The sequence below is a fragment of the Mercenaria mercenaria genome, chromosome 3, assembly GCF_021730395.1.
Source record: "Mercenaria mercenaria strain notata chromosome 3, MADL_Memer_1, whole genome shotgun sequence".
Classification (NCBI taxonomy): Eukaryota; Metazoa; Mollusca; class Bivalvia; order Venerida; family Veneridae; genus Mercenaria; species Mercenaria mercenaria.
Window position 1 is genome coordinate 88,971,659 of NC_069363.1, and position 12,897 is coordinate 88,984,555.

The 12,897-nt window shown below is 34.8% G+C and overlaps 1 protein-coding gene across 1 annotated transcript; it reads right to left on the reverse strand.

Moving 5' to 3' along the window:
- Positions 1–269: 269 nt before the first annotated feature.
- Positions 270–11,470, reverse strand: LOC123523364 (monocarboxylate transporter 12-B-like). Its single transcript, XM_045301047.2, has 7 exons — positions 11,339–11,470; positions 8,043–8,631; positions 6,483–6,626; positions 5,629–6,165; positions 2,228–2,734; positions 1,762–1,887; positions 270–1,430 (listed from the first exon to the last, which is right to left on the reverse strand). The coding sequence occupies exons 2-7, from the start codon at positions 8,311–8,313 to the stop codon at positions 1,264–1,266; spliced, it is 1,752 nt and encodes a 583-aa protein (XP_045156982.2). The 5' UTR covers positions 8,314–8,631; positions 11,339–11,470; the 3' UTR covers positions 270–1,263.
- Positions 11,471–12,897: the final 1,427 nt, after the last annotated feature.

Consider the following 12,897-nt stretch of genomic DNA (forward strand, 5'->3'; position numbering starts at 1 on the left):
TTCGCGACTCAAGTGGATTGACATAAAATTGTCTTTTAAATTTCAGTCTCCATCAAATACGTATATACAAAACAATTGCCGTCCATGAACCAACATAGTGGTAATGCGCCAGCATGATCCAACCACCTGCGCATCCGCGCGCTGGTCGATCCATGTTTCGCTAACATTTCTCAATCCAATAGGCTTAAGCGACAGCATGACCCGACCAACTCGCGTCGCACTGTCTGGATCCATGCTGTCCAACCCACAGTTATTTCAGCACGCTCAATTATTTCCAGTCATTGACGATATGAAATTCTGACCAAAAAATAAACTTACTAGAAACAAACAACTACATAAATTGATACATTTCTGTCAAAAAGTTAACCTGGGCTTTAATGATATAAAGATGCTTGCAGACATAAAAGATATCAATGCGGTCGACATGTCTCGCCGTAATCTATGAAATTTGCGGGCATACAAAATTCTGATACAGTTGTAGGCTTGATCTTGCGAGTGATGCCTTACAATGTAACATGTTTATTACTATACGAATCTAATTGATTGTTTGTTTATTAGACTAGAGATAAAAATGTGCAGTTAACAAACTCGAATTAACAGATTATCAATATATATAGGTGCCCGAATTGAACTTATGCTTGGCGTATTTGCATAGTAATGTAATGTAATACGCGTACAGTATAACGAGTATAGCTTACAGAATTCACGCAAAACAATCGCAATAATTTTAAAAAGATTTCTTCTGATATCAAATTAAAAGAGAATGGACTTTTCAATAAGAAAAAACCATACTTCCCCAACTGAAAACCACAGGAAACAGTGTATTTCTTTCTTCTATTAGTACTTCTGCTTCTCAACATCATCATCCATCAAACAATAATTTGAGCCGCGCCATGAGAAAAGCAGTATCGTGGTTTGCAACCAGCAGTCTGGTCAGGATCCATGCTGTTTGCCTTCAAAGACTATTGCAATTAGAGAAACCGGACAGCATGGATCCTGACCAGACTGCGCGGATGCGCAGGCTGGTCTGGATCTATACTGATCGCAAACTCACTGTGTTGGTTTTGTCATGGCGCGGTTCAATGTTGTATTTTCTTTAGAAAATTTTAATATTGAAATGGTACTATTCTAGCTTCTTTCTGATACTAGACATTTCACAACAAGTAATACTTCTTTCTTCTTACAGCAACTCTTGCACTCACAGCTATAAACTGTCCGTTTTGAAACTCTGGAAACGATTTTGTAACATTTTTAAATGTTTATCTAGTAGGTTTTGGCTTCATCATAATGAGCTTCTGATTCAGGTTCCTTATTTTTACGACATCTCCTTATACAGGTTACAGAATACAGTAGTATTCCGCTCGCAGCCACTGTGATGCCACCAATAATGAAAGGTATATTGTAACTTCCTGTTGCGTCGTAAAGCCAACCTGTATAAATTAAAATTCAAGCTTTTTATTTTGTTTAGGGTTCGGTACAAATACAGTAACAAAATCCAATAATACCGTTACAGTTGCTGGACTTGTATTTTTTCAAATCATTTTGACGTTTACCAAAGCAATCACGATAAAACGAATGACATAAAATGACTTTTATTAACAACATTTGGATGAATATGTTACACGCTTGTAAATGACAATCAATCCTTATCAATTAAACATTACACGTGAAATTTATGAGTATACATCTATCTGAAGACTCGTTAAATCATTAAAACACCAGCGTCCCCAATGTCTCAAAATGAATGCATTCTGCCCTTACCTGCAACTGGTGGACCAATCAGATTTGCCGTCCCTTTAAAAAATAGTAGAATGCCGAAAGAATTTGTTAACATTTCTAGTCCTAAAAGGTCAACCAGGACAACAGACATCAATGGAATATATACACCTAAAACGAAAAATGTGAGACATATTTGGTCTTTAAATATGCCAGTTTTTAGCTGCCAGCTCTGTACACATTAAGGATATAATTTATGAAACAGAATTACAAATAAGAAAGAGGACATAAACTTACAATTTATTGTGTACTGCAGTATTTAAAATGATTAGAACAGTGAAATTATTATCATAACATGTTTTTTCTGTTTTATATAGATGTATTGTGACTAGTTGTAATAACAATAATTATAACGTTATCGGCATGGCGTTACATTATTGCTATGTGAATGATGTCGTAAGAACTTAATCATTTTTTGTAAAACACAATATCTTGGACAAAATATACTTACCATAAGAGAGACCAAACAAGCATGCGAATAGAATTAACGAGGTAAAATTAAAGCACAAAGGGCAAAGGGTTGTTGCAATGCCGCATATTATCAAAGACGTCTCGAACAGCAACAAACGATTAACTTTAAATTTATCCGCAAAAATTCCACTTAAAACCCTTCCAACGGTGTTTCCTATGCCAACAATAGATCCTAACCATTTAGCACTCTCTGTGTTTATTCCCTGGTCAATTGCGCGGTCATACAGGAACATGATCGGGATGAGAAGACATAAGCTGGCTAAGACATTTGAAATCAGATACATTATGAACATCACATCCTTCAGTGGGGACAAATTGCATGATTGCTTCGTAACATTGTGTAAATTAGCTCGGCCACAGCCGCAGCACAATTTCTTCGCAATTTTTGTCTTGACTTCATGAATTGATTCAAGGTTTGCAATCGTCCTTTCCGATTTTGCGAGAGACGCCGATATATTGGAATCTATATCACTTGATGGAAGTTCGCCTGCAATAAGAAACATTAATTAAATATCTACATAACTTAAAATGTAAAGATTTTTCGTTCTCCTCAACAAAATGTATAGCATCATCTTCTTTTATTGGAAGTGTTTTCTTTGTAAAAATATAAAGTAAACAATGACAGATGTGGTACAAACAAAATTTTGTAACAAGGACTTCATACACTATCATATGCTTCTAGCCTACATTTTGAATGCAAAATTCTCCACAAGTATTTAAACAATACCCAAATCGTTTCGAGTCAATGATAAACCGATGTGTTAGTTAACTTATTACAGCAGAAACTGGTTTTTATCTGTTCCTATAAAGATGTTTTTCTTATTTTATCTAGGCCAGGATATATTTTCTTGAAAAAATAAAATGTTTAATTTCCGTAAATATATAATGTCATCACTTTACTGAAGTTTTAAATATATGAATTCCAGTCGAAAAAAGTGACAAAATAAGATTATTTAAGGAAAAAATAACATTTTAAGAATAAAATCCTATAAATAAATAAAAAAAATAGAGCGATATTTTTGCAAACAACCTGTACTTGATTTATCTATACACTGTTCGTAATGTAAAGTTACTGGTGCATTACATGTATGTATAGATATACATGTATAAGTGACCGGTCAGTTTTATTACAGTGGTTCAGGTAGTTAAATATTTAAGTACATGTACATGTCTGTATAGCTGTGTTATAAGTGATGGCAGGTATTTGTGTGCTGTATAACATTAATACTAAAAAAGGCAGTCATCTTATCAAGCCGTAGGGTGGGTTCTTGCTTAGGATAAGTGCCAGTGGCACAGCTAATATTTGAGGCGCGCCATGTGAAAACCAACATAGTGCAATTGCGACCAGCATGGTTCTGCACAGTCTAGTCACTGATCTATACTGTTCGCTAACGGTTTTTCTAATTCCAATAGGCTTTGAAACCGAACAGCATGGATCCTGACCAGACTGCGCAGATGCGCAGGCTGGTCTGGATCCATGCTGGTCGCAAAACACTATGTTGGTTATCTCATGGCACAGCTCACTTGGCTTAAACATGTAATAAAAATGTATCCGAAATGACAGTTCTTTGTGGGGCTTGCCTAAGAAAGCTGTATCGGAAAAAAGTTAAATCTGGATAAGTCTGACAACAACCCATTTAAAGATAATGTTGCCTAATCAGGGTTGAAGTTGTGAACAAAACACATTCGAAATTTGTCATTTGTAGGCAGGTCGATGCATAAAATAAAAATTCCATCTGAAACTCGACTGGACCTTTTAGTTCGTTTTCGATTCTGGACGTATTTGTATATGTCATCTGCATGGAAAGCGACTTGACACATCACTTTCGTGGCATCACACTGAATGTGAAACCGTCACTGTCATGACCTGCTCTGGACCTATGTATCACAGGCATATCAATACCAAGCGTTATTTCTGTTGGATGGACTATAGTCAGGATCAGATTATCTGCTGTGCACATATTGACTCTTTTTTTTTTTTGGTGTTTAGACCTAGTCCGCCGCAAAGAACAATATTCAATTCAGTTTTCACAGAAGGAAGAACATGAAGTAATGAATGCGTGTGACATTTAGATTGTGTCTAAAAGAAATATAAACGCACTTAAGAAGATTAAAAAAATAAAGAAATGAAAAATATATAAAAAAATACAAAAAATAATAAAACCGAATGGAAAACAACATCTTCATCACTAACGGAGTGCGTGTCGCGAGGAGGGCATGCAGAGGATTACCTGGTGTGTTGCTAGTATTTTGCCAACCTACTGCAACAAACAACCAGGATAAGCCAATGAAAATTTAATCCAACGAATAATATTCACAGTATTTGCTTCTCTCGCTACTATACATGTATAATATGCCTATGTGTACCCTTTCAAACATTTGTATAGTATCTGAGTTACAAACAGATGTAAAAATATGTGACAATCAAATTTTTAAACATGAATGTAAAAAGTATTGGTTACTTTACATTTAGGAACACCCTGTAGTTATATTTTTTGTTTAAAAGTACTGTTCCACCCCTTGCATCAACACAATAGTCATGGAAAATGTTTATTATTAATATCTACATATGCTGTCCAAATATGGTTTTGATGCAAGGGTGGGAACAATGTTGTATAAAGCAAAATAGCTTTTATATGTATAATAACAGGGTACGTAATTCTATTTAAAGCAAAAATCACCGTTTTATGAAACAAATATTGAAAATTTGACTTTAAGAAATAATCTCAAATATGTATTTTGATGGTGTATGTAATTAAAAACGTATTTCTTAGTGGTTTATTTTTCACTCTTGGAGTAGGCAAATTCATATAGAAAGTGTCCGAAGTCCTTTTGTTACGGTGTCAGGTTTTGTTGAAGTTCCTTCAACTTCTCCGAACATATTTACTTATGAAGAATGAAACCAGTTCCTATCGTTTGGTGTTCAAGCTTATGGTTGATTCAAAAAGGTATATTTATGAGAATAGAATGTTAAGGGTTTACAGACTTTGAAAATGATATACAGCATATATACAGTAGAACTTCCGAAAACCGGACCTTCTAAAAACCGGACACCTTTGAAAACCGCACGAAACTCAGTCCATTTTTTGGGGGGAGGGGCGGTTTGTTCTTATTTCTTTATACTTATATTTTAACTTCTGAAAACCGGAACTTCAGAATTCTGAAAACCGGACGATTTTGAAGGACTGTTTATATTTTAACACTTAAGTTGACTTAGCAAAATATTTGCCGGTTTAAAAGTTCCACCTGTCTTTAACAATGCACGTTGCAAGTTGTTAACATTATACATTTTTGAAGTCCATGATATCCGAGAAAATTAATTTCTTATGAGTTTAACTGATCTGCAATATCAGCATCTACCATAAAATGAAATATTCTTACCATGCTGAAAATATTTATCTGCCACGTCACCAGCAAGAAGTTTCTGTTCTTGTGGGTTCTCTTTCTTGTGTAAAGAATTTTCACAGTGGAATGAGCTAATTCCATATTTGCAGGCTTTACATTTACTTTTTTCCAATTCTGACGTTGACGATGACTCAAAATGTGATTCATTTTTATTTGCATAATCATTGCAATCGGCACCCAACGTCATATTTTTAGCATCGCTAGTCGATGGGAAGTTTTCTTCCTTGGCTTTACGTTTTTCTAAAGGCACGGGTCCATATGCGGATGCCTTTTGCTTTTCAACTGGTCTAAATATAGCGCCACAAATGATACAGTTTAGTAAAATACCCGCTTGTATAAGTAATGCACCGCGCCATGCATACATGTCAATAAGATATTTTGTAAACGGATTGAAAATGAAGGCACCTACACCACTTCCGCATGATGCAAGTCCAACAGCAAAAGTACGTTTCTTTTCAAAATAGTGTCCGATACTGTCAATAACTGGTAAATACGTTAGACAAAACCCTATACCTGCAATGGAAAAAACATTATGAATACCATGTGTCATAAGTATTTTCTAAAGCTTATACGAAATATTTCAAAAAGAATATATTTTTGAGGATATATGATTATTTAACCACTGTAACAGAACTCCTATGTCAATATTAATTAAGTCCCACGATTGATTCTTCTTGCATGTACCGAATTTTATATTTTAGCTGACAGATTTTTGTTTCGTACAACATGAATACAAATAAAGGTCTGAATAATTTCAAATATTCTAGCAAAGCTTATTTCAATATAGCGTGTGTCATTCATTACAAGTGGCTATAGTGTTTGAAACTGACCTGAAAGTGTACCGAAACTAAAATACAGAAAATAAATGTTTGGTGAAAATATGCTTAGCACATATCCAAGAGCGGCAGCCACAGAACCAACTATTATTGTCAGTCGACATCCAAACTTGTTGATCAAAATACTGGCTAATGGGCCTGAAATACAGATTACAGCAAGCGAATTTATTTTATTTTGATGATAAGGTTATAATATTGTCAGTCAGCTGACATTGTACTAGATATACAGGCTTCGAAACAACATGACAGAATTAGAATCTGTTGCAGGAACATTATAAAAAGTATGTTTATAGATAATGTGTATTGGTATCTTCGCGCAGCAATTAATAAGGCAGCTTCCGTGGCCCAGTGATCGGATTCGCTTATTTCGAATCACTGATTCTGCACTGTTGTGGGTTCGAAACCAAGCTTGTGATGTGTAATTGTTATAAGTGATAGAGCCATCTAGTTAGCTCATGAAAGATAGGTGGTTCAAGTAAGATGTCCGTTCTTGCCTGAAACGATTTCCGGACGAAAAAAATGGAAACCCATAGGTCGCCAAGCATGACAAAAATCAAAATGTTGCAGACTAAATTTGCTTGAGCCAAATGACAATGGACAGAACGAAGCAAACTGGAATTAGGGCGGAGATCCAAGGTTATGGAGCCTTGATATAAACAGTACCACTTATACTACTTTAATCGTGCTGAACGGTCTGTAGAAATTGAAATAAAAAAGCTGATTGAAAAGCTTAAAAATTGCCATATAACCGATCTTTGTGTCGTAGGGACTTGACTCCAACAAAAGTAAAACAAAATCACAAGTTCTGCTAGGAAAATTTCAAAAGGTGTTCCGATTGCTTATACAAAATTTGCATAACTTTAAACGTGTGCTTGCACTAGAATAAAATATCATTATCTTATACAAGTAAATGTGTACGTCCATAGCAAAAGCAACACACAGAACATTTCATTTTCTTATTCACATGTACAGTAAATTCGTATAAAAGGTGAATCTTTATATTATATATTATATTATACCAGATTTATATAGCGCCCTTTTCATGATAAACACGTTGTTCAATGACGCTTTACATATAGCAAACGCAGCCACATAGGGTGCGGAATTCATCCTCTACTAGTACAGACACAGAACGATCTGACCAGAAGAACAAGGTGAGATAAAGTCCCCGGAACAGACCGAGAGAAATCTTTTTTTAGATACAGGCTTGTCTGGCTAACTTAGCCAGCTCTTTGCGAATAGACATTCTGGTTCTTCTGCCCGGCACATAGCACCGATACAGGCGAAGCCGTCTTTCCTGGGAAGAACCAATACAGGCCTGTTAGGTGGGAGACACTCAAGATCATCTCAGAAATTTCAAGTGTCTAGACCGGGATTCGAACCCCAGACTTCTGGATTGACAGTCAAGCGTGTTACCACTAGACCACCGGCCCACCAATATCTTATAGAACTTTACATACATTTACGAGTGTATAATTGACTTTTTGTTGGCTTTTTAAACTTTAATTCGTTGCATATAAGATCTTTAAATGTGCACACAGACAATTTACTTACCAGCGAATAACTGAAAACCAGCTGCCAATGAACCTATCCAGGCAGTCTCCCCTTTTCCACCTTTGTAATACTCTAAGAATTCTATGTAGAAAATTCCAAATGAATATAATATTCCATCAGTTATCAAATGCACTAGGAAGGCACCGAGAACTATCATCCATCCCCATCCACCGTCCGGCGGTACAACTGTGCCATTGTTTTTCTTTAATGCCATATGGTCAGTTTCTTTGTCATGTTGCACATTTGATATAGTGTCCTTCTTAAGTGCCATAATATTATGTTCAGTTTCTTCCGGTTGCACAGCTGATGAATTGTCTTCCTGTCAAGCAGTTTTATATGTTCAGTTTCGGTTGTCCTTTATTAATGGTGCATACTCGAGATTGTCTGGCTTCACAGTTTATAGATCGTCCTTCTTAAACGACATTCGCTCAGTTTCTTCCTTTTTATTCAATAAGTCATTTTTCTTAAATGCTATACGCTTGGAATCCTAATATTTGCCTAATATTTTTCTTTTCCCGTTGTTTTACAGGTCGTTTAATTCCAGTTTAACAAACGGTAAATGACTTTTCTCTGCTTGTTACTCGTCTATCTTAAATAACAGAAATAAAGAGTCATACATAAAGCATCCGAATGTCACAGTCAATGGCATAACAAACTGGTTGTTAGCAAATCTACGGGTAAAAATCAAATTATTTCACTTATTGACTGCATTATGATAAATAAATTCATACCCAGAAATCTAGGGTGGTGGAACCTATGCTCGCGGTATTTCGATGAATACGCTCTCTGCAGAAGCACAGATAAAAATATTTCATCATGCTATGTTCAACACCGATCAGTGGTGAAATGCCTTTACAACAAACGTAGCGATAGCCGCGCGTGCCGCTCACGTGACGTATACAGCAGCCGATACATTTTACGCAATATGTATCCGTCGCACAAATCTCAGACAAATATGTCAAAATAACCCAACTAAAGTAAGTTTTTTAGAAATCATGCATTACAGTCAGATGTAAGATACATTTAAGATCAAGATGTGATGAATGTGACGCCTGGCTACACTACGAGTGACTGTCGAACCATGAAAAGATCGATGTTGATCTTAGTATTTTGACAAAGTCCAAATGGCTTTTTCTGAGATGTAGGGAGGAGTAATTTTCCTACACACAAAAGAAGTGTCGGAAACAATAGTGAGTTATTCACGGTCGTTGTTTGAATCATTAATACTTGAACATTCTGTTTTTATATAACATTATTATACGTTTTTAAGCTTTGTTCTAATAGTGACTCCATTTCTGTAAGGGAAATATACACATTGAGGCACATACTAAATTTTATCCTCATTTCTTTTGTTTTTCACATAATAAATGAGTAATGTTCTAAATATTATATTCGCATATGCTTTTGTTCATTTTTAGCCTGCTGAATTTTTTTTCGCCCTTAGTTTAATAGATATAACATACCGCCAGCATAGGTTCCCTTCAGGACGAATTTTCAGCTTTTCACTTATGCCGTGTCGATAGCTCACGAGACGACTGTCACGTGATGACGCACATCAACAATATGTTTCGATAATAGGAGGATAACTTTATGTTTTTGTATAGGCAAATCGAAATAATATTTTTTTTCTTGTTTCTTTAAAAGATAATGTATGTACAAAATACCGCGAGCATAGGTTCTACCACTCTAAGTCAATTCGCTGGTTTATTGGCGAAATTGTCTCTTTTGACAGCAGATTATCGAGTGTATCGGTCAATTTACGCCTACTGAAATACAGAGAGGGGAATCTTTAACACATGAAATTACATAAAATGCATTATTTTATCTGACAATATTTCTCAAGTTATTGAAGCATTCTGCGATACTTGCACTTTCTTTCAATATGAATTTTAATAAAATAAGTTATGATCTTCTTGCTTTCCTAAGCGTTTAAGATAAGTAACTATTTTGATCCCGAGTCCCATTGACTTCTGTAGGAAATAACAGATTTTAAGCATTATATGATCTTTTTAAATGATATATTCTCATATTTATACTCGTCTCACAACATTTACTGATTTATAGAAGTAAACTAGAAAAGTTAATCTTTCTTTCAATGAAATTGTTTTTAAATTATTTTAATGTCTTCTTGCTTCCCTTAGCGTTTGAATATTACTGATTTTACTGATTTTGACATTTTTGTCCGTCTTACTACACATGTACTGATGACACCGGTAAAGCATATTTGCTTTGGTAAGATTACAAAATAAACCACATGCATATTCTTCGAAGAGTTCTACTAGATTTAGTAGGTGTAAGTGGTTAGCACAATTCATATATGAAATAATATACTGTTAGGTAATATATATTGCTTGACATCCCTTTGTTTCGGAGGCATAACGACACCATTTAATGGTGTGTAACCTTTACCGGAAACTTATTTTCAACTAAACCATTGTGGTGAATGTTTTGCATAATACTAAAACAGATAATGAGAAAAACTTTTCATTAGTTGTTGAAATAAGAATTTGAATTCAAAACCTGAACACTGCGGAATCATATCAAAAATGTAAAACATGCAAAATGCTATGCGAGCCTTTATGTGGATTTAAAGAAATACGTGTCAACTGTTTGGCCCTAAATTCAAAACAATAATGTAGGTTATAAAAAGCATGATAATATGCAGTGTACAATTAAAATGGTTTTATATTACATATTTGATCATTGCATTGTCATTACAACAACATCCTATAATATTTGTAGAAGTCCAGGATCTTTTGAACTGTAGGTAAAAAAAACAACCTCTAAAGTCGAGAGGGGTTTATTTTCAATATATCCATCAAGTGTTCAGATAAGCAAAAATCAAAAGCCTTGCAAATACTGTATTGTTGTAAAAGTGTTTGGTCATATATATCGAGTACTTAAGATAAAAGAGAATGAATTTTAGTATCGGGAAAATGTCTGTTTATAATAGGCCAGTATATCAGTATATATTTATTGACACTGCTTCTCGAAGAAATCTCGAGTTAATTTTTCATGAAATGTGTGTAAGTGTTTTGAGGTTTTATCAGTATTGTCAGCACGTTCTGACAGCAGTTTCGGGTACAATAAAGACTTTTTCCAAAGGAAAAGACTGTTTCGACGACACAAGATGAATTTTTGTCAATTTGTTTGAATGAATTATGTAGTAATATATAAGATACTGATAACTGTAAGACTCGTGCCATAATATTTGTCACTTAAACTCCCAGCATTAAATACTAAGTCAATATAAAAGCACTCACAAACTAAATGAAAATTGCAAAGATGTCTCTTACCCTATGATTTTGCCCGCCAAATCTGAGTCTGTAATATCAGGCACTTAGTCTGCAGTCACTGGACACTATTCACCACTAATGGTTAATGCAGGCTAAACGGATTTTAAATAAGCTGTGTGAACTAGTTTAAGCCTGTATTTTATTTAAATGTCACGATCTTTAACACAAGTTTATAGGTGTATTAAGTGACCTTATAGTGTTAACTATGTCAAGCTTGATTGCGAATATGTTTATGTGGCTTTAACAAAAAAACGTGTGTGTGAACGACCTTCAAATAGGCGATGGATAATATTGCCATCCATTCTTATTTACTCTTTAAAAAATGTACAGTTAAATGAAGTTGCCTAACTTAACAGCAGTATACATTGCACATATATTTATGTCCAAGACTGTTTTTGACATTGTACTTTGTTTTTACATTTTCACATATTTCTCTCTTGCTTTAAGCGTTCTTTTTTATTCTCATTCTTTCACTTTATGTAAAAATTGTAAAGTTTCTTTTCGAATACTGCTTGTATCAGGTTATATGTCCCCTATGGCAGTTTGATATCTAACTCCTGCCGAACCACCCGTTGATTTGATTCATATGATTTGAAATGTAGCATTTAAAGTATCATAAGTAAAATACTACAGTGAGTTAGCCCGAGTACATTAGACACAGTGCAAACGTAATGAATAGTAGGAACTGAGCTTTACTTCTCACAGTATTTGAATAATATATTAAGAAAACAAATAAAACAACAAAATTAGAGTTAATTATATTGTACCTTACAGGTCTATGGATCTGCAAATGATTTTTCCTACCAATGAATGTATATAGAATGGTATTATCAGTGTTTATTACATTCACATACATCAACAAGGATTTATTTTGAATACTACATTTTGAACACTATAACTGTTTGTTAATTGCCGTGAATATCATACGGTCGTGAATGATTTTAATACAGTCTGTTTTTCTAAAGTCGCATCGATGCGGTTTTAGACCGCATGGCGGCTTCCTGTATTTTGATGGCGAAAATGGGACCAAGTACACCTCCGCACAATATTTCAAGCATGTGAGGTGGCGGGATAGGGTATCTCCCTCCTGCGTCGAATGTTTTTGAAGACTGTCGGTAAAATGGTACATTCTGAAAACACGGTAATGGGTGTCTTAAATGCAATTTAGGGGAAAAACACTTTGTCATATTTTGAGAAGAAAACAACAACATTTCAGAAGTTAACACTTTAATATATATGCAACAATGACCAGCAAGGTTACACAGTTGAAATATTTGTACACTTAAGCAGACTCCCATCATACTAAATGTCACTTCAGTTTCATATCCGAAATACCAGGTCATGCAGCTCAACAAATTACATCTGTGTATGTCTATGCCTTTCGAAGTATCATTCCAAAACATCTCTGTTGGAAGTTGAACTCTGTAATGGCTTGTACTTGTAGTAAAACTTGCCAGAACAATATTCAATGCTTTGTTGGTGAGGGAAGCTCTTGATACCGGTTAGAGCATTGAATTAACAGTCTAAAGTACACATATTCAATTTCACGAGTATTATAA